We start from the raw sequence: 20,978 nt of genomic DNA on the forward strand, positions 1-20,978 counted from the left end.
ATGTTCTTATGTTCTTTCGATATGTTAAGGGGAAACGACCCACGAAGGAAGCGGTGGGACCGTTGAATGACCATGGAATAAAGGGAGTGCTAAAGGAGGACAAAGCCATCGCCGACAAACTGAACACATTTTTTACGTCTGTATTTGCCAAGGAGGATATACACATCATACCGGAACCCAACAGGCTATACGCTGGAAATGAAGATAGGAAACTGACAGGGTTGACGGTCAGTCTAGAAGAGGTATGTAGACAGATTGATAGGCTTAAGAGTGATAAATTCCCAGGACCAGATGGCATTCATCTGAGGGTCATCAAGGAACCGAAAGGGACTATAGCTGAACTGCTTCAACTAATAGCCAATCTGTCGATCAAATCTGGAAAGATTCCGGAAGACTGGAAGGTGGCAAATGTTACGCCGATCTTCAAAAAAGGTTTGAGGGGAGATCCGGGAATCTACAGGCCGGTGAGTTTGACCTTGGTACCGGAAAAGATGGTAGAGGCACTGATAAAGGACCACATCATTGATCGCCTTGGCAGACACAATCTGATGAGGACCAGCCAGCACGGCTTCAGCAAAGGATGAACTTGTTTGACAAACTTGCTGCACTTCTTTGAGGATGTAAACAGGTGGATAGACAGGGGTGACTCAGTCGACATTGTATATCTGGATTTTCAGAAGGCATTCGACAAGGTTCCACATGAACGACTACTTCGGAAAATTGCGAGCCATGGAATCGAGGGTGAAATACTCATGTGGATTAAAAACTGGCTGGTGGATAGGAAACAGAGTGAGGGTAAATGGACAATACTCGGAATGGAAGAGCGAGTGAGGTGATTAAATTTGCAGTGTTTAAATTTGCAGTGAGGTGATTAAATTTGCAGACGATACAAAGTTATTTAGAGTAGTGAAGATGCAGGGGTATTGCGAGGCTCTGCAACATGACATGAGAAATGAGCAGCGACAGGGCAAATGAAGTTCAACGTGGATAAGTGTAAGGTGATACATGTCGGTAACAAAAATCTCATACACGAATATAGGATGTCTGGGGCGGTACTTGGAGCGACCCCCAAGGAAAGAGACTTGGGAGTACTGGTCGACAAGTCGATGAAGCTGTCCACACAATGTGGTGCGGCGGCGGAAAAAAGGGCAAACAAAATGCTAGGAATGATTAAGAAGGGGATCACGTACAGATCAGAGAAGGTTATCATGCCATTGTACCGGGCCATGGTGAGCCCTCACCTGGAGTACTGTGTCCAGCACTGGTTGCCGTACATGAAGAAGGATACGGTACTACTCGAAAGGGTCCAGAGAAGAGCGACTAAAATGGTTAAGGGGCTGGAGGAGTTGCCATACAATGAGAGATTGGAGAAACTGGGCCTCTTCTCCCTTGAAAAGAGAGAAGAAGAGGGGGACATGATCGAAACATTCAAGATACTGAAGGGAATAGACTTGGTAGATAAAGACAGGTTGTTCAACCTCTCCAGGGTAGGGAGAACGAGAGGGCACTCTCTAAGATTGAAGGTGGATAGATTCCGTACAAACGTTAGGAAGTTCTTCTTCACCTAGAGAGTGGTGGAAAACTGGAATGCTCTTCTGGAGTCTGTTGTAGGGGAAAACACCCTCCAGGGATTCAAGACAAAGTTAGACAAGTTCCTGCTGAACCAGAATGTATGCAGGTGAGGCTGGACTCATTTAGAGCACTGGTCTGTGACCTAAGGGTCGCCGTGTGAACGGACTGCTGGGCACAATGGACCACTGGTCTGACCCAGCAGTGGCAATTCGTATGTTCTTATGTAAGTAAGTAAAAGTAAGAGGAAACCAGTTTGGTTCTCAAAAGTAGTAGCTGAGAAGATAAGGAATAAGAGGTTAGCTTTCATAAACTACAAAAGATCGTAGAAAGAGGAAAAATATCTGGAAAAGATAAGAGAGGCTGGTCTTGTAGTTTAGTTTCAAGTTTCACGTTTATTAAAAAATTTGATTAATCGCTTATTCAAAATTCTAAGCGATGTACAAAAAGTAAAATTACAAATTTCTGGGGAAGACAAAACAAACAAATACGACTAACCTGACAAAACATACTAAACAGAAGGGAAAAATGGGAAAAGAAATACAAATTGTTGATAGTAAATAAGACAAATAAGGAAAAAAAACACACCAGGAAGGGTAAAAGTGGTAGTCTTAAAATTAGTCAGAAATAAGATATATTAGAGGCTCCTAATCTAGCTTTCTAGCAGTCAAAAGCATCTTTAAAAAGAAAGCATTTTAACTTGCTCTTGAATCTTTCAAGGTTGTTTTCTTTCCTTAAATGAATGGGGAGGAAAAGCAAAGATGCAAATAGAAGAAAAAAATAGCTGACACGGTAAAACAGGAGACAAGACATTTTTTAAATATATTAGTGATAGGAAGAAGTGCAAAAGTGGCATTGTGAGGCTCAAAGGTGAAGGGAAGGAATATGTAGAAGTTGATAAAGAAAAGGCTGAATTGCTTAATAAATATTTCTGTTCTGTGTTCACAGCTGAAACACAGGGAGCGAAACCGCAAAGGACAAACGTGAATAGGGATGGAGGAATAATAGACCCTGATTGATTTTCAGAGGGTTGTGTTCGTGAGGAGCTAGCTAAAATAAAGGTAGACAAAGCAATGGAGCCGGATTGTACATCCTAGGGTGCTGAAGGAACTTGGGGAAGTTCTGGTAGCTCTGCTGACTGACCTTTTCAATGAGTCTCTAGAGTCAGGAATGATACCGGAGGACTGGCGAAGGGCAGATGTTTGTCCCTCTCCACAAAAGTGGAAGTAAGAAAGAAGTAGGGAATCACAGGTCGGTAAGTCTGACTTCTATGGAAAGCAAATTAATGGAAATAAAACAGAGAATGGTCTGTAATCCTGTGGATTACAGAGAAAGTTTCTGGAATCCTGTGGATTACAGGACCGGAGCCAACATGGATTTACTAGAAGTAGGTCTTGTCAGACAAATCAGATCAATTTCTTTGACTGGGTGACCAGAGAATTGGATAGAGGATGTGTGCTAGATGTGGTGTATTTAGATTTTAGCAAAGCCTTTGACAGTGTTCCACACAGACGTCTAACAAATAAACTGAGTGCCCTTGGGAAAGGTCCCAAAGTGATGGGCTGGGTCAGGAACTGGTTGAGTGGAAGGCGACAGGGTAGCAATCAATGGAAATCACTCTGAGGAAAGGGATGTTACCAGTGGTGTGCCTTAAGGTTCTTTTGGGCCTGTTCTTTTTAACATTTTTATAAACCATATTGCTGAAGAGCTGTTAGGTAAGATTTCCATCTTTGCAGATGATACCAAAATCTGCAATAGAGTAAACATGCCAGATGGTGAGAATAACATGAAGAAAGACCTGGCAAAGCTTGAAAAATGGTCTGAAATTTGGCAGCTAAAATTTAATGCTAAGAAATGTAAGGTATTGCAAAAACCCGAAGGAACGGTACAGTTTAGGGGGTGAAGAACTTATGTGCACGAAGGAAGAGCAGGACTTGGGTGTGATTGTATGTGATGATCTTAAGGTGGCCAAACAGGTTGAAAAGGTGACGGCAAAAACTAGGATGCTAGGTTGCATAGGGAGAGGTATGACCAGTAGGAAAAAGAAGGTATCGATGCCTCTATATAAGACTCTGGTAAGACCTCATTTAGAATATTGTGTACAATTCTGGAGACCGCACCTTCAAAAACATATAAAAAGGATGGAGTTGGTCCAGAGGAAGGCTACTAAAATGGAGTATGGTCTTCGTGATAAGGCGTATGGGGACAGACTTAAAGATCTCAATCTGTATACTTTGGAGGAAAGGCGGGAGATGAGAGATATGATAGAGAGGTTTAAATACCTACGTAATATAAATGTGCTTGAGTCAAGTCTCTTTCATTTGAAAGGAAACTCTACAATGAGAGAGCATAGGATGAAGAACATAGGGAGAGAGTAGACATGATTGAGACATTTAAGTACATCACAGGACGTGTCGAGGTGGAAGATGACATTTTCTTTCTCAAAGGACCCTCGGCCACAAGAGGTCATCCGCTCAAACTCAAGGGCGGGAAATTTCATGGCGACTCCAGAAAGTATTTCTTCACGGTGAGAGTGGTGGATCATTGGAACAAGCTTCCAGTACAGGTGATCAAGGCAAGCAGCGTGCCAGAGTTTAAGAACAAATGGGATGCCTATGTTGGATCCCTACGAAGGTTGAGTTAAGGAATTGGGTTATTAGGGCATAGACTAAGGGGGTGGGTCAGTAGGGTGGGCAGACTTGATGGGCTATAGCCCTTTTCTGCCGTCATCTTTCTATGTTTCATCTTTCTATGTTTCTAAGTTAAGAGGTGATGGGCTCCAGAGTAAGAATAGCCTTACTGGGTCAGACCAATGGTCCATCAAGTCCATTAGTCTGTTCTCATGGTGGCCAATCCAGGTCACTAGTACCTGGCCAAAACCCAAGGACTAGCAATATTCCATGTTACAAACCCAGGGAAAGCAATGGCTTTCCCCATGTCTTTCTCAATAACAGACTATGCACTTTTCCTCCAGGAAATTGTCCAAATGTTTCTCAACGTCCAGAGCGGCATAGACTTGGCTTTAAACTGAGGAGAAGGGGAAAGCCGACAGTCGATCTGACCTCGACACATTGGACCAAAGTATCAAACAAGGATACTGAACCAGAAATTTGTAATAGAGGGCTCGGGACTGAGTGGGAACTTTTGGGAAAAGGACACAAGGACGCAATTCAGGGAGCCAAAGCACAAATGAACCTAGCAAGCAGGATTAAGAGAGAACAACAGGAGCCAGAGGGTCATCCAAACATGGGGAAGCAGGCTGAGGACGACACAGACACACCGCAGGATGGGGATGAACATAAAAAGGCTCGGGGGCTGACAACCCATGAGGGGGTCGGCAGGAGCACCAAACCACAAGGAGAACCAGCGAGGAAGGCAAACAACCAGGACTTAAATTGCCTATACACTAATGCTAGGAGCCTAAGAGCCAAAATGGGAGAACTGGAAGTCATAGCCAGTACAAAGGACCTGGACAAAATTGGAGTCACAGAAACGTGGTGGACTGATGACAAAAATTGGGATGTGGCCATACCAGAGTACAAACTCTACAGGAGAGACAGGACACACAAGAAGGGTGGAGGAATAGCGCTTTATATAAAGGACTCCATACCTTCAACCAGGATGGAAACAACAGTAAGGGCTTGGAATCGCTATGGGTTAAGCTACCGGGAAAAACTGGAGCAGACATAAAATTGGGTCTGTACTATCACCCACCTGGACAACTGGAAGCACTCGACCAGGACCTGGAGGCTGAACTGAGGCAGGTATGCAAAAACAGAAGTGTGATGGTGATGGGGGATTTCAACTACCCTGGGATAGACTGGAGTATTGGACATTCAAACTGCATGAGGGAGACCAAATTCCTGGAAACCACGAGGAACTGTTTCATGGAACAGCTGGTCACGGAACCAACACGGGGAGATGCCACTTTTGACCTAATCCTCAACGGGCTAGGGGGACCTGCAAGGGAGGTGGCGGTGCTAGGACCCCTAGGAAACAGCGATCACAACATGATCCAGTGCAGGCTGGAAATTGGATCATCAAAGGTGAAAAGAACCACAGCGACAGCACTCAACTTCAAAAAAGGGAATTATGATGGCATGAGGAAAATGGTGGGAAAGAAACTCAACGGCAACGCAAGGAAGATGGAGTCCGTAGAAAAAGCCTGGTCCCTACTCAAGGGCACAGTGTACGAGGCACAGAACCTGTACGTCCCCAGGTTCAGGAAGGGGTGCAAAAAAAATCGAACAAAAAAACCAGTGTGGATAACAAATGCAGTGAAAAAGGCGATAAGTGACAAGAAAGCATCGTTCAAAAAATGGAAAAAGGACCAAACAAAGGACAACCAAAAGGAGCACAAAGAACACCAAAGGGAGTGTCACCGTGTGGTTAGGAAAGCTAAAAGAGAATATGAGGAGAGACTGGCGGGGGAAGCAACAAACTTCAAATCGTTCTTCAGGTACGTGAAGGGGTAGCAACCGGCAAGGGAGGAAGTGGGGCCATTGGATGATGGAGACAAAAAGGGAGTGATAAAGGAGGAAAAAGAGATAGCTGACAGGCTGAATAAGTTCTTCACGTCAGTCTTCACGAGGGAGGACACATCCAATATTCCGGAACCCGAGGACATCGTAAATGGGGATCGGGATGAAAAGCTGGCCCAACTAGAGGTAAGCCAAGAGGATGTCCTCAAGCAGATAGACAGACTAAAGAACGACAAATTGCCAGGTCCGGATGGCATTCACCCAAGGGTACTCAAGGAACGAAATAGCAGAGCCAATTCGCCAAATATGTAACCTATCCTTAAAAACTGGAGAGATCCCGGAGGACTGGAAAATAGCAAATGTCACACCCATCTTCAAGAAGGGTTCAAGGGGTGACCCGGGAAACTACAGGCCGGTGAGCTTGACCTCGGTCCCGGGAAAGATGATGGAAGCACTGATTAAGGACAGCATCTGTGAACACATAGAAAACAATGGATAGCTAAAGTCGAGTCAGCACGGCTTCTGCAAGGGTAGGTCATGCCTCACAAACTTATTGTACTTCTTTGAGGGGGTAAACAGCCAGGTAGATAAAGGGGAATCCATTGACATCATTTACCATGACTTCCAAAAAGCTTTCGACAAGGTACCGCACGAGCGACTGCTTAAAAAGCTGTGGAAACACGGGGTGCAAGGGGAGGTCCACCGATGGATCAAGAACTGGCTGGCAGGTAGGAAACAGAGGGTTGGAGTAAAGGGCCATTACTCAGACTGGCAATGGGTCACGAGCGGAGTTCCGCAGGGGACAGTGCTGGGACCGCTCCTGTTCAATATATTTATTAATGACCTGGAGGCGGGAACAAAATGTGAGGTTATTAAATTTGCGGATGACACCAAACTCTACAGCAGGGTTGAAACCACAGAAGACTGCAAACATCTGCAAAGGGACCTAACGACACTAGAAGAATGGGCCAAAAAGTGGCAAATGAGCTTTAACGTAGGGAAATGCAAGGTCATGCATGTAGGGAAAAAGAACCCAATGTTCAGCTACAAAATGGGGGGATCACTGCTAGGGGTAAGTAACCTTGAAAGAGACCTGGGAGTGATGGTAGACACAACTTTGAAGGCGTAGGCACATTGCGCCACAGCCTCAAGAAAAGCAAACAAAATGTTGGGTATCATTAAGAAGGGTATCACGACCAGGACGAAGGAAGTCATCCTGCCACTGTATCGTGCAATGGTGCGCCCGCATCTGGAATACTGTGTCCAATACTGGCACATGGCGGTACTTGAGGGAGTCCAGAGAAGAGCAACTAAACTGATAAAGGGTATGGAAAACCTCTCATATACTGACAGACTGAAAAAGCTGGGGCTGTTCTCCCTGGAAAAGTGGAGACTTAGAGGAGACATGATAGAAACCTTCAAGATCCTGAAGGGTATAGAAAAGGTAGATAGGGACAGATTTTTCAGATTATGGGGAACCACAAGTACAAGGTGCCACTCGGAGAAATTAAAAGCGGACAGGTTTAGAACAAATGCCAGGAAGTTCTTTTTCACCCAGAGGGTGGTGGATACATGGAACGCGCTTCCAGAGGCTGTGATAGGCTGGAGCACGTTACAAGGCTTCAAAGAAGGTTTGGATAGGTTCCTAGAGGATAAAGGAATTGAGGGGTACAGATAGGAGTAGAGGTAGGTCATAGGGATAGTCAGGGACCACTGCTCAGGAAATGGGCCTGATAGGCCGCAGCGGGAGCAGACCGCTGTTCGAGATGGACCTCTGGTCTGCCTCAGCAGAGGCAACTTCTTATGTTCTTATGTTCTAATACACTATCCGCAACATGTTCCAGAGCTTAACTATTCTCTGAGTGAAAAAAAATTTTCTCTTTTTGGTTTTAAAAGTATTTCCCTGTTACTTCATCGAATGTCCCCTAGTCTTTGTAATTATTGATGAAGCGAAAAATCGATCCACTTGTACTCGTTCTACTCCACTCAGGATTTTGTAGACTTCAATCATATCTCCCCTCAGCCGTCTCAGAGCCCTAACCATTTTAGTCTTTCCTCTTACGAGAGGAGTTCCATCCCCTTTACCACTTGGTCGCTCTTCTTTGAACCTTTTCTAGTGCCACTATATCTTTCTTGAGATATGGAGACCAGAATTAAACACAATACTCCAGATGAGGTCGCACCATGGAGCGATACAGGGACATTATAACATTCTTAGTCTTGTTAACCATCCCTTTTTTTAATAATTCTTAGCATTCTATTTGCTTTTTTGGCTGCTGCCTCACATTGGATGGAAGGTTTCCTCGTATTGCCTACAATGATACCCAGATCCTTTTCTTGAGCGCTAACCCCCAAGGTGGACCCTAGCATCCGGTAACTGTGATTCAGGTTATTCTTCCCAATGTGCATCACTTTGCATTTGTCCACATTAAATTTCATCTGCCATTTGGATGCCCAATCTTCCAATTTCCTAAGGTCCACCTGCAATATTTCACAATCCGCAAGCATTTTAACAACTTTGAACAGTTTAGTGTCATATGAAAATTTAATCACCTCACTCATCATTCCAATTTCCAGATCATTTATAAATAAGTTAAATAACACAGATCCCTGTGGCACTCTACTGTTTACTCTCCTCCATTGGGAAAAATGACCATTTAACCATACCCTCTGTTTTCTATCCAATAACCAATTCCTAATCCACAACTGCACTTTGCCACCTAGTCCATGACTCTATTTTTCTCGCTGTTAGATCAGAAACTAATTATGTAGTTTCTAGAAAGCTTTTAAAAAACAGTTTTATTGAAAAAATTTTTGAACTGATTGTTTTTTTGATTTTTTTTCAATATTGCCTGTTTAACCAGGTTTGTTTCTGGTTATCTAATCCGCCTGGAACTCCTAAGGTTTGTTTCCAGTCATTTCCAGGTTTGTTTCCAGTCATTGTAATCCTCCTAAGGGCTATGGTGGAATATAAAAAGCTCTGTAATATAATATTTGGCTAAGATCTCTTCTACAAAAGGTAAATGAAATACTTACATGAGGCTCTGGAAGATGCTGGTAGAGGAGGTGCACATGCAATAGTACCAGAAGATGCCAAAATGTTAATGATGGCTGTCTGAAGCTGGCTGAGGATGACGATAAACTGTAAAAAGAGAGGAGACAGCAGAAAGTAAAGGGACAAGTTCAAATTTGGAGCCCTCCATGGATGGGCAGACTGGATAGGTCATATGGTCTTTACCTGCCTTCACTTTTCTACGTTAGATTATTTTTAATCCCATGTTATTATATAGTATGCAGGCGCATTTTGAGCCACTGCTTTGGCAATAGATTTCATGCTCATTACTAAATATGTCTGTTTACATTAGAGTTGGTCCAATGCAGATAATATTTAGCAGGAGGGCACAATTGCTTCCATTATTTTGGTTATTATCATTTGTCTTTGCTTTTTATTTATATTTTACCTTTTTTAATTTTTCTTCTTAATTTCCTTAAGACATTAGAAGTTTGTAGTCATGTTTTTACTTTGTGGCTTAGGCCCAATGTTTAAATTGCTATCACTGATGGGTTTTTTCTGATTCAACCTCATTTGCTTCTATTCTATAGGCTTCATTGCACATATTGCTTTACAGGTATGTTATTTTCATTACATTTTATTGTTTAGTATGATTACTTTTCTATATTTTATGTCATTACAGACTAATAGCTTTTATAATGTATTTTTATGCATTTATGTTACAGGATTCCTGAGGCCGGCTTTTTTGGCCAAAACATGGTCTGTGTTGAGTCTGTTGTGGGGTTTTTTGTATGGTTGCCAATAAAGACTTTCTCTCCTTTACAAAACTGCAATAGCAGTTTTTAGCACAGGCCGGCATGCTGAATGCTCTGCATTGCTACCATTCTTATGAGCGTCGGGAGCAGCGCGGAGCATTCAGTGTACCGATCTGTACTATAAACTACTATTGGGGTCTTTTTTAAAAGGGGGGTTAATTTGTTTGAAGACCTGGTTCTCTCTGCTCCATTGTTGGAATGTCTATCCAGTACATCCATAACAGAGAATCAAAAATTTGAAGGAAAAAGTCAAAACAGATATTAAATTTTTCCCTATTAGATAAAACAATATCACTAAGTTATTCTAATTCACCCCCCACCCCCGTGCATGTGTTTTTAGTGCTGGCAAGCGTGCTGAATGTGCATTCCTATGAGTGTCAGAGTAGTGTAGAGCATTCCGGCTGATGCTAAAAATCACTTGTGCAGTTTTGTAAAAGGAGTGGGGGGTGTCGGTGATTAAGTCCTAGCACTGACTAACAGTCAAACTTCTTCTACTATGTAACATGCCTTGACAGTCACTAGACCATTTCATTAGATCTCACTTGCACTTTTGATTTGCTGGGTCATTCTGTTCTTCGTTCTTGTTTGCATGATATTGATATCTCTGACTCAGAGCTAGATTCTCAAAACTTTGCATTAAAAACTAATGGCCAATGTTGCAGCCATTATTATAGCAATTTTAAAAAAGTGAGTCATTCTTCAAAAAACACACATGCAAATGAGGCTGGCAGAGAGTAACAAAGGTTCGCTATATTTGCATGTGCAGAACGCTAGTGATAGTGATCGGCACATGTGCAGAAAAAATGCACCCCCCCCAAAAAAAAAAAAAACAACAAACAAACAAAAACAAATTATTTAAGGCCCCTTAGGGAGACTTAGGCCCCTCCCAAGTGCATCCCAGGATACACTGGGGAGGGAAAGGTTCACCTGCTGGCCGGAGGAAGTAGGATTCCATCCAGCTAACCATCGTTAACAAGGTAAGGGGGAGGAGACGGGGTGTCGGGGGCGTTGCTCAGTGGCAGGAAGGAGTGGGCATCTTTCCTGCTGCCGGGGGGGGGGTGTCAGTTAGCAGTGTCGGATGATCATGCAACACGGCAGGAGACAATGGGTATCTCTCCTGCTTATCTTCAATTTGGGGTTTGTTTTCATATTTCATATTTTTAATTTCAGGGGGTGGGATCTGAGCTCTCAAACCTTACTTTCCTGTCAGTGCCTGAGCCTACTTAAATCAAACTGAAGTACCAATGCACTACTACCCTTGTTCAGTAAGCTATTTAGATGGTCTAACAGTGTAGCTAACACTGTTTCAGTGCTGAAATGGGTTCTAAACCCTGATTGGGAATCATGCAATAAGTTGCTCGAGATATTTTGTTAGCTGGATTTGAACTAGACTTTCCATGATTTTTACAAAAAAGGGAATAGATGCAATAGGACTATAGTTAGATGGTAATTAAATAGATTCTTTGATATTTTTAGTTATTGGAAATATTCCTGCTTCTAGAGAGTCAGATAGCCATTCAAATAATTTCAATTTGAAACTTAAAGGGGCAGCTGCCATAAGATTAGGAGAGCAGGGATCCAACAGACAGTATGATTTAGCATACCTACAAAATAGTTTGGAAAAGTCATCCCATTCTGGATTTTCAAATATAGACCAATATAGATTTGCACGAACTTCTCCTACTAAAATGATAATCAATGTTTTCTGGACAAGAAGATCTTAAACATAAAACCTTGGAGCTAAAGAAATTTGCTAAGTCATTTGAGTACGGAGAGGCAACCCATAAAGATTGTGTCTTTTTAGTCACATTAAACACATTATTGATTAAGTGGAATAGTTTTTTTATGTTGGTGCTGGTATTCCCTACTTTTCGTTTCTCCCTTAATAGTGATTTGTAATTTCTAACTTCCTTCTTCCATTTTTCTTTATCCATGGTTGATTTTGATTTTAATTACTCAAACAAGAGAAAGTTTGGCAGTTTTAAAGACCGCAATGCCTTGATGTCTTTTGGCCATTAGCCCTGAAGCAGTGGATGTACTTATTGCCCACGAAACGCTGGCCGCGTCGGCCATTATAGGACTTTCAAGCTATAATGAAAACTGCTTAAGATAAGTAATTTAGTTACCTTTAACTTCTCTACCTTTGCGAGTATAGCAATGTTAAACAATATTTAGTCACAGCAGGGATGTAACAGTAGATTATTTTCCTTAGGGTCTATTTTTGAAAAATAATTCTAAGATCAACCACAATAGAATTTAAAATGAAGTTTTAAGTATAGACTTTAAGGTTTAAACCTATATTATAAAATTAAAAATATTAAAAAATAAATTAAAAAGAATAATAAATTAAGAGATTCTATAAGTTCCAGGTTTTTCTGGCCTATGATTGGAGCATGGAGTGGTAATACTACGCTGACAGTCTAGTCCATGATAGGACTTTGCGTAGGCTCCAATTCTGAAGCCTTTTCCTGGATTAATAAATAATTTTTGCTTGTATTTCTCACATTTAGTGGGATATAGCCTCTTGTTTGAGTAATTGTTATTCAGACCACTTGGGTTATTTGTATTTTGATTTTGATTTTAGCCATTTTTTTCTCAAAGCGGCGCACTATTCTTTTCATCTCTAATAACTCTGCATTATATCATTTTTTGGAATCATCTGCTCGTTTCTTTATGACATGAGTGGGTACAATTTCATCTAAGATGGTGTCACATAAAGTTTTCCAATTAGATAGAAATTCATGAATATTACCTTCCGGTAATAATTCAACTCATTTCCAAAATTCAAGTGGGTTGGGTGATTTCCTAATAAGGATTTCTTGTTTTTGTGATTTTTCTGTAGAATTATATTGCTTGGTCCATCCCAGTGAAAAATAATACATGAAATGGTCTGACCAAGGTGTTGGTGACCATCTATCATCCTTTAGCAAAATTTTTGGGGTAAGTTCTGATTTAGTAATTAATGAAACTACATAGTAGATGACGGCAGATAAAGACCCGAATGGTCCATCCAGTCTGCCCAACCTGATTCAATTTAAAATTTTTTTTTTTTTTTTTTTTTCTTCTTAGCTATTTCTGGGCGAGAATCCAAAGCTTTACCCTGTACTGTGCTTGGGTTCCAACTGCCGAAATCTCTGTTAAGACTTACTCCAGCCCATCTACACCCTCCCAGCCATTGAAGCCCTCCCCTGCCCATCCTCCTCCAAACGGCCATACACAGACACAGACCGTACAAGTCTGCCCAGTAACTGGCCTAGTTCAATCTTTAATATTATTTTCTGATTCTAAATCTTCTGTGTTCATCCCACGCTTCTTTGAACTCAGTCACAGTTTTACTCTCCACCACCTCTCTCGGGAGCGCATTCCAGGCATCCACCACCCTCTCCGTAAAGTAGAATTTCCTAACATTGCCCCTGAATCTACCACCCCTCAACCTCAAATTATGTCCTCTGGTTTTACCATTTTCCTTTCTCTGGAAAAGATTTTGTTCTACGTTAATACCCTTTAAGTATTTGAACGTCTGAATCATATCTCCCCTGTCTCTCCTTTCCTCTAGGGTATACATATTCAGGGCTTCCAGTCTCTCCTCATATGTCTTCTGGTGCAAGCCTCCTATCATTTTCGTCGCCCTCCTCTGGACCGCCTCAAGTCTTCTTACGTCTTTCGCCAGATACGGTCTCCAAAACTGAACACAATACTCCAAGTGGGGCCTCACCAATGACCTGTACAGGGGCATCAACACCTTATTTCTTCTACTGACTACGCCTCTCTTTATACAGCCCAGAATCCTTCTGGCAGCAGCCACTGCCTTGTCACACTGTTTTTTCGCCTTTAGATCTTCGGACACTATCAACCCAAGGTCCCTCTCCCCGTCCGTGCATATCAGCTTCTCTCCTCCCAGCATATACGGTTCCTTCCTATTATTAATCCCCAAATGCATTACTCTGCATTTCTTTGCATTGAATTTTAGTTGCCAGGCATTAGACCATTCCTCTAACTTTTGCAGATCCTTTTTCATATTTTCCACTCCCTCTTCGGTGTCTACTCTGTTACAAATCTTGGTATCATCTGCAAAAAGGCACACTTTTCCTTCTAACCCTTCAGCAATGTCACTTACATACATATTGAACAGGATTGGCCCCAGCACCGAACCCTGAGGGACTCCACTAGTCACCTTTCCTTCCTTCGAGCGACTTCCATTAACCACCACCCTCTGGCGTCTGTCCGACAGCCAGTTTCTGACCCAGTTCACCACTTTGGGTCCTAACTTCAGCCCTTCAAGTTTGTTCAACAGCCTCCTATGAGGAACTGTATCAAAGGCTTTGCTGAAATCCAAATAAATTACATCTAGCATATGTCCTCGATCCAGCTCTCTGGTCACCCAATCAAAAAATTCAATCAGGTTCGTTTGGCACGATTTACCTTTTGTAAAGCCATGTTGCCTCGGATCCTGTAACCCATTAGATTCAAGGAAATACACTATCCTTTCTTTCAGCAACACTTCCATTATTTTTCCAACAACTGAAGTGAGGCTCACCGGCCTGTAGTTTCCTGCTTCATCCCTGTGACCACTTTTATGAATAGGGACCACATCCGCTCTCCTCCAATCCCCAGGAATCACTCCCGTCTCCAGAGATTTGTTGAATAAGTCTTTAATAGGACTCGCCAGAACCTCTCTGAGTTCCCTTAGTATCCTGGGATGGATCCCGTCTGGTCCCATCGCTTTGTCCACCTTCAGTTTTTCAAGTTGCTCATAAACACCCTCCTCCGTGAACGGCGCAGAATCTACTCCATTTTCTCGTGTAACTTTGCCGGACAATCTCGGTCCTTCTCCAGGATTTTCTTCTGTGAACACAGAACAGAAGTATTTGTTTAGCACATTTGCTTTCTCCTCATCACTCTCCACATATTTGTTCCCAGCATCTTTTAGCCTAACAATTCCATTTTTTATCTTCCTCCTTTCACTAATATATCTGAAAAAAATTTTATCTCCCTTTTTTACATTTTTAGCCATTTGTTCTTCCGCCTGTGCCTTCGCCAAACGTATCTCTCTCTTGGCTTCTTTCAGTTTCACCCTGTAGTCCTTTCTGCTCTCCTCTTCTTGGGTTTTTTTATATTTCATGAACGCCAACTCTTTCGCCTTTATTTTCTCAGCCACTAGGTTGGAGAACCATATCGGCTTCCTTTTTCTTTTGTTTTTATTGATTTTCTTCACATAAAGGTCCGTAGCCATTTTTATCACTCCTTTCAGCTTAGACCACTGTCTTTCCACTTCTCTTATGTCCTCCCATCCTAACAGCTCTTTCTTCAGGTACTTTCCCATTGCATTAAAGTCCGTACGTTTGAAATCTAGGACTTTAAGTATCGTGCAGCCGCTCTCCACTTTAGCCGTTATATCAAACCAAACCGTTTGATGATCGCTACTACCCAGGTGAGCACCCACTCGAACATTAGAGATACTCTCTCCATTTGTGAGGACCAGATCCAATATCGCTAGGTCGAGATGGTGACCCCCAATATGAGTTTGTGATAGTTCTGGGAGGGAATATTCCAGGGAAGATAAGAAAATGGTCAAATCAACTACATCCTGGTCAGATTTCATTTCCAAATGAAGATTAATGTCACCCAACAATAAAAAATGTGAAGTCACAAGTGAGTTATTAAAAATGAATTCATCATCACTGGTTCCCTCAAATGCAGTTCAAGATTTTGATCTTAACTTTCAAGTTAATCCATGGCAACACTCCTTCCTACTTATCATTCCTTATTTGTAGTTAATGTCTTTTAAGAGCTTTGTGCTCTTTAAACGATCAGCTGTTTCATATTCCACCACTTCACTTAGTTCATTATGAACTTCCCAGTAGCAGGGCCTGTCTTTCTGGAATTCCTTACTAAATTCAATTCTTAAATTCAGAACCCTTCTTGAGTGAAATAGGGTGGTGGTCATATTAGTCCACTTTCCATGGTAATATATAGAAATAAAAGATAAAACAAAGGAAATAGGATGATACCTTTTTTATTGTACTAATGAATACCAATGTATATACAACATCAGGGAAATTTGCGTGACTACGAAATTACTGAAGAGATATTTGTTTTGCAGTATGAAATATGGGCACTGAGTTTTAGAGTGATGATGTAAGCGCTGGTCGCCGACGACGCCAAACTTTGCAACGTAGTAGGCAGAAGCTTATTACCTGATAATATGACACACGATCTACTGCTGCTGGAACAATGGTCAACTACTTGGCAGCTTGGCTTCAATGCTAAAAAATGCAAGGTAATGCACCTGGGAAAGAGTAACCCACGTAGAACTTATGTATTAAATGGTGAGACCTTGGTTAGGACCACAGCGGAACGCGACCTAGGAGTGATCATTAGCGAGGACATGAAGGTTGCCAATCAAGTGGAGAAGGCTTCCTCCAGGGCAAGACAAATGATGGGGTGTATACGCAGAGGTTTCGTCAGCAGGAGACCTGAAGTTGTGATGCCGTTGTACAGAGCCATGGTGAGGCCTCACTTAGAGTACTGCGTTCAGTTTTGGAGACCTCACTACCGAAAGGACGTGCTGAGAATCGAGTCGGTACAGCGAACAGCCACCAGGATGGTCTTGGGGCTCAAGGATCTCATGTATGAGGAAAGACTAAAGAAATTGCGACTGTACTCACTTGAGGAAAGAAGAGAACGGGGAGATATGATTGAAACGTATAAGTATATCACGGGACGCATCGAGTCAGAAGATGATATCTTCCGGCTCATGGGACCCTCGACCACCAGAGGGCATCCGCTGAAAATCAGGGGAGGGAAGTTTCGTGGCGACTTCAGGAAGTATTTCTTCACCGAGAGAGTTGTGGATCATTGGAACAGACTCCCACTCCAGGTGATAAAGGCCAGCAGCGTGACGGATTTTAAGAGAAAATGGGATACTCACGTGGGATCTTTAAGTGAGTAAACTCAGGGGGGGGATACATGGAATGGGCAGACTTGGTGGGCTATAGCCCTTTTCTGCCGCTTTTTTCTATGTTTCTATGTTTCTATATTTGTATTATTTATGTTGATGTCTTTAACGATTGTGAGTGTTTTATTGTGAACTGCTCTGTAAAAAAGTGGGTTATAAATGAATAAAACCAAAACATAACTCAAAAACATTTTATGGTGAGCTTTTGAAGGTAACCCTTCTTCAGGTAAGAAAAAAAAGAAATGTTGACAAATATCAGTCTATATAAGGAAAACATGAAAGCATTTCAGGGATAGTTTCACAGGAAGAGGAAGGTGTGGGCTGGTAAGCAGGAGAAAGAGAGATGCCAAAGCAGTTTTAAATGCCTTTGTAGTGGGAAAGAAAGCCCGGATCTTTGTTAAGTCCTGTCTGGTAGGTGTCAAAATATTTCATCATTTTAATTTCAAAGGTTTTATGTTCTTGGATTGTTTTAAGGTTTTTGTTTTGTTTTTTAGTAATCTCACCATAAAATCATTGGTGCAGTGGTCAGTTTTTCAAAAGTATTGTCCGACAGAGGTGACATCCTGGTTGGTATATAAAAAGTCTTAGAAAAAGTGGATTTAGTACAGCTACACGAGGACATTGACATCAGGGAACCTTCAGACAGGAGAAGGAGAAGGAAAAGGATGCATTTGCTCTAGTGACATAAATGATAATAAATCAACTGATCAGACATTAAATTAGTGAAGCTTTTACATTCATACCTGGTAGAGTGCAAACTTAGGAATAATCTTCTTACAACTGAGAAGCACCTTCACTTGATTAAACATGATTACGACAGGCCACAGAGCAATGACAGTAATGATACCAATAAAGCAATTAATCCAAATTGCAGCTCCATTAACCGACAACTAGAAAAACAGGAATAAAGAGAGACAGAACATGGCGTCAGAAAAGGACTCTTTGTTCCAGTCAGTCTGCCCACCTTCCTCTCAGAGATCCTCTGTCCCATCTCCTTATCTCCACCACTTCCACTGGGAGTCTTTGCCACACATTCATCACCCTTTCCATAAAGGAAACAGTTCCTCAGATTAGTCATAATTATTGCTACTTCTCACTTCTATAGCACTGCTAGAAGTAAACATCCAAGAAACAGTCCCTGCTCGACAGAACTTAAAATCTAATCAAGACAGAATAACAGGATAAATAGGGGTTAAGGAATTGCTTATGGTAGAAATAATTCAAACAGACTTGGGTAATTTACAAGTGAGTAGAAGGTAGGAGTTAAAATCAGCCTGAAAAGGTGGGCTCCTGTGGTCTACTGTGTTGAGGTAGGAGTGATGCCCGTTTGCTCCATTCCATGCCATTTGCAGACTGGATGGACCATTCAGGTTTTTATCTACTGTCATCTACTTTTTTTTCTGTTTCCATGGTAAAGATTACTGCCCTAATCCACACTGTGGTTCACTGGTTGAGCTGCTGCCTCTGCACCCAGAGGTTATAAGATCAAATCCTGGTACTGCTCCTTGTGATCCTGAGCAAGTCACTTAATCCTCCAGTGCCCACCACTTTGAATGTCAAGCGGTATATAAGTCCCCACTGCCTTTCCCTTCCCCTAAATCAGGGTTGTCAAAGTCTCTCCTCGAGGGCCACAATCCAGTCGGGTTTTCAGGATTTCCCCAATGAATATGCATGAGATCTATTAGCATACAATGAAAGCAGTGCATGCAAATAGATCTTATGCATATTCATTGGGGAAATCCTGAAAACCTGACTGGATTGCGGCCTTCAAGGAGGGACTTTGATACTCTGCCCTAAATGATGTTGTAATTCTTGATGACTGTTCCTTCTCTTACGATGCAAACTGCAATGAACCATGCTTGCAAGTTATTTGCAGTATACAAATACATAATGTAATGCAATATAATACTTACATCCGAGAGATCATAATTTCCATTAGCCCAAAGCACAACAGATAGGAACATAAGCACTGGGCGAAGAAAAGCAAATTGAAAGGTTCCCAACTTTAGGATGAACAGAGTTTGCCTAGAAAAAAAAAAAACAACTTTTGGCTTTTCTTGACAGCAGTGGTCTCAAACTCAAACCCTTTGCAGGGCCACATTTTGGATTTTTAGGTACTTGGAGGGCCACAGAAAAAGTAGTTAATGTCTTATTAAAGAAATGACAATTTTTCATGAGGTAAAACTCTTTATAGTATATAAACTGGAAAGATTTATCCTATATAATAAAACCCTAAGGGTTTCGTGTTCCCTACCGCCGTGGTGTGTGATCCGTGGCCGTGTTCCATTTTAGAACCCAGCGGCAGGGAACACTCTGGCCACTCCCCTCCTCCCGCCCTCACTCACCAACCGCTGCTGCTGGAGGAAGCTGCAGGCAAGCTCTCTCCCAGCGGCGCCAGAGCCACATCATCGCCGCCCAGTACCGCTGCCAACACCGCTCTTCAAAGGAGCCTGGTGAGAATAGCGGCCGCCTGTAACAAACTTCGCAGGCCGCTCAGCACCTCAGTAGCACATTTCCTCTGATGTACGCGATCACGTCAGAAGGAACTTGCTACTGAGGTGCATAGCAGCCTGCGAGGTTCGCTACAGCTGGCCGCTATCCTCACCAGGCTGCAAACGAACATGCTGGACAGGGGGAGCAGGTAAGGGGCACTGATGGGCCGGGGAGCAGAGAAGAGGGACAGGGGGAGCACGGAAGAGATGCTGATGGGCCGGGGAGCAGGGAAGAGGGATAGGGGGAACACGGAAGAGGTGCTGATGGACGGGGGAACAGGAAAGAGGGACAGGGGAAGCACGAAAGAGGTGCTGATGGGCTGGGGAGCAGGGAAGAGGGACAGGGGGAGCACGGAAGAGGTGCTGATGGACGGGGGAACAGGAAAGAGGCTGCAAACAAACATGCTGGACAGGGGGAGCAGGTAAGGGGCGCTGATGGACCGGGGGAAGGGAAGAGGGACAGGGGGAGCACAAAAGAGGTGCTAATGGACTGGGGAGCAGGGAAGAGGGACAGGGGGAGCATAGAAGAGGTGCCGATGGACTGGGGAGCAGGGAAGAGGGACAGGGGGAGCACAGAAGAGTTGCTGCTGGACACGGGGGACATAAAAGAAAGGGAGAAGGGCTACTGCTGGACAGGGGGAGCTGGCAAGGGGAGGTGGTGGACAGCAGAGGAAAAAGAGACAGAAAGAAAGAAAGACAGAAAGCAGCCAAGGAAAGAGAGAGAGAGAGAAAGACACATCTATTCTAGCACCCGTTAATGTAACGTGCTTAAAGACTAGTAAACTATAAAGAGTTTTACCTCATGCAAAATTGTCATTTCTTTAATAAGACATTAACTATTTTTTTCTGCGGCCCTCCAAGTATCCTATTTTTTCTGCAGCCCTCCAAGTTTCCTATTTTTTCTGTGGCCCTCACAGTTAAAGTTTTACATCTTTCCTTTCTCAGAACTGACACATTTTAATCACTATATTAAAAATAAAATTATTTTCCCTACCTTTGTTGTCTGGTGACTTTATTTTTCTGTGCTTTTAACTATGTTTCCAGGGCCTTCTTGTCCATTGAATGTTTTTCTCACCATCTTCATTTTCTGCCTTGCATCTTTGGCATTAACTTAACATTCAATTTTTCAATTTTTCTACATTCTTCTCAAAATCTACATTTCCATGTCTTATCTTCCCTTCCTATCTCTCTCTCCTTCTCTCCCTATTTCCATGGTCTGACATATCTCTCCTCCCCCCACCCCCAGTGTAACATTTCTCCTTCACTCTCTGCTTCCTGCAGTCCATCTCCCTTCCCTTCCTCCTTTCTGGTCCCCCTCCCAGTCTAACATTTCTCCCTCCTTTCCACCAGTCCAACATGTTTTTTTCTCTCTTCCTCTTGCGTGCTTCTCCTCTGGTCCTCCTTCCCTCAACCAAACAGCATCTCTCTCTCTCTCTCTCTCCCTTCATGAGTCCAATTTTTCACTCTCTGCCCTCTCCCTCTTCCCCAGGGTAACATTTCTTCTTCCCTCCATTCTGCCCTCCCCATCCATCTTTCTCTCTCCATGAGTCCAACACTTTCTGCCTCCTGTACACTTTTTCTCTCTGTCCTTGCCTCTTCCCTTAGTGGCATCCCTCCTTCCCATCCCCCAACCCAACATGCTCTCTCCCC

At 42.8% G+C, this 20,978-nt stretch overlaps 1 protein-coding gene across 3 annotated transcripts in view; it reads right to left on the reverse strand.

Moving 5' to 3' along the window:
* LOC117362865 (organic solute transporter subunit alpha-like) overlaps positions 1-20,978 on the reverse strand; it is a 98,492-nt gene that overhangs the window by 9,880 nt on the left and 67,634 nt on the right. For 2 of the 3 annotated variants that reach the window (XM_033949933.1, XM_033949934.1), the window contains 3 exons: positions 18,750-18,861; positions 17,580-17,726; positions 9,087-9,192 (listed from right to left, as the gene is read on the reverse strand). In XM_033949933.1, the coding sequence (XP_033805824.1) occupies positions 9,087-9,192; positions 17,580-17,726; positions 18,750-18,861 (365 nt within the window). The remainder of the gene's footprint in view (positions 1-9,086; positions 9,193-17,579; positions 17,727-18,749; positions 18,862-20,978) is intronic. The other variant, XM_033949935.1, reaches the window with a different exon arrangement.

Source organism: Geotrypetes seraphini, chromosome 6 (assembly GCF_902459505.1).
Source record: "Geotrypetes seraphini chromosome 6, aGeoSer1.1, whole genome shotgun sequence".
NCBI lineage: Eukaryota > Metazoa > Chordata > Amphibia > Gymnophiona > Dermophiidae > Geotrypetes > Geotrypetes seraphini.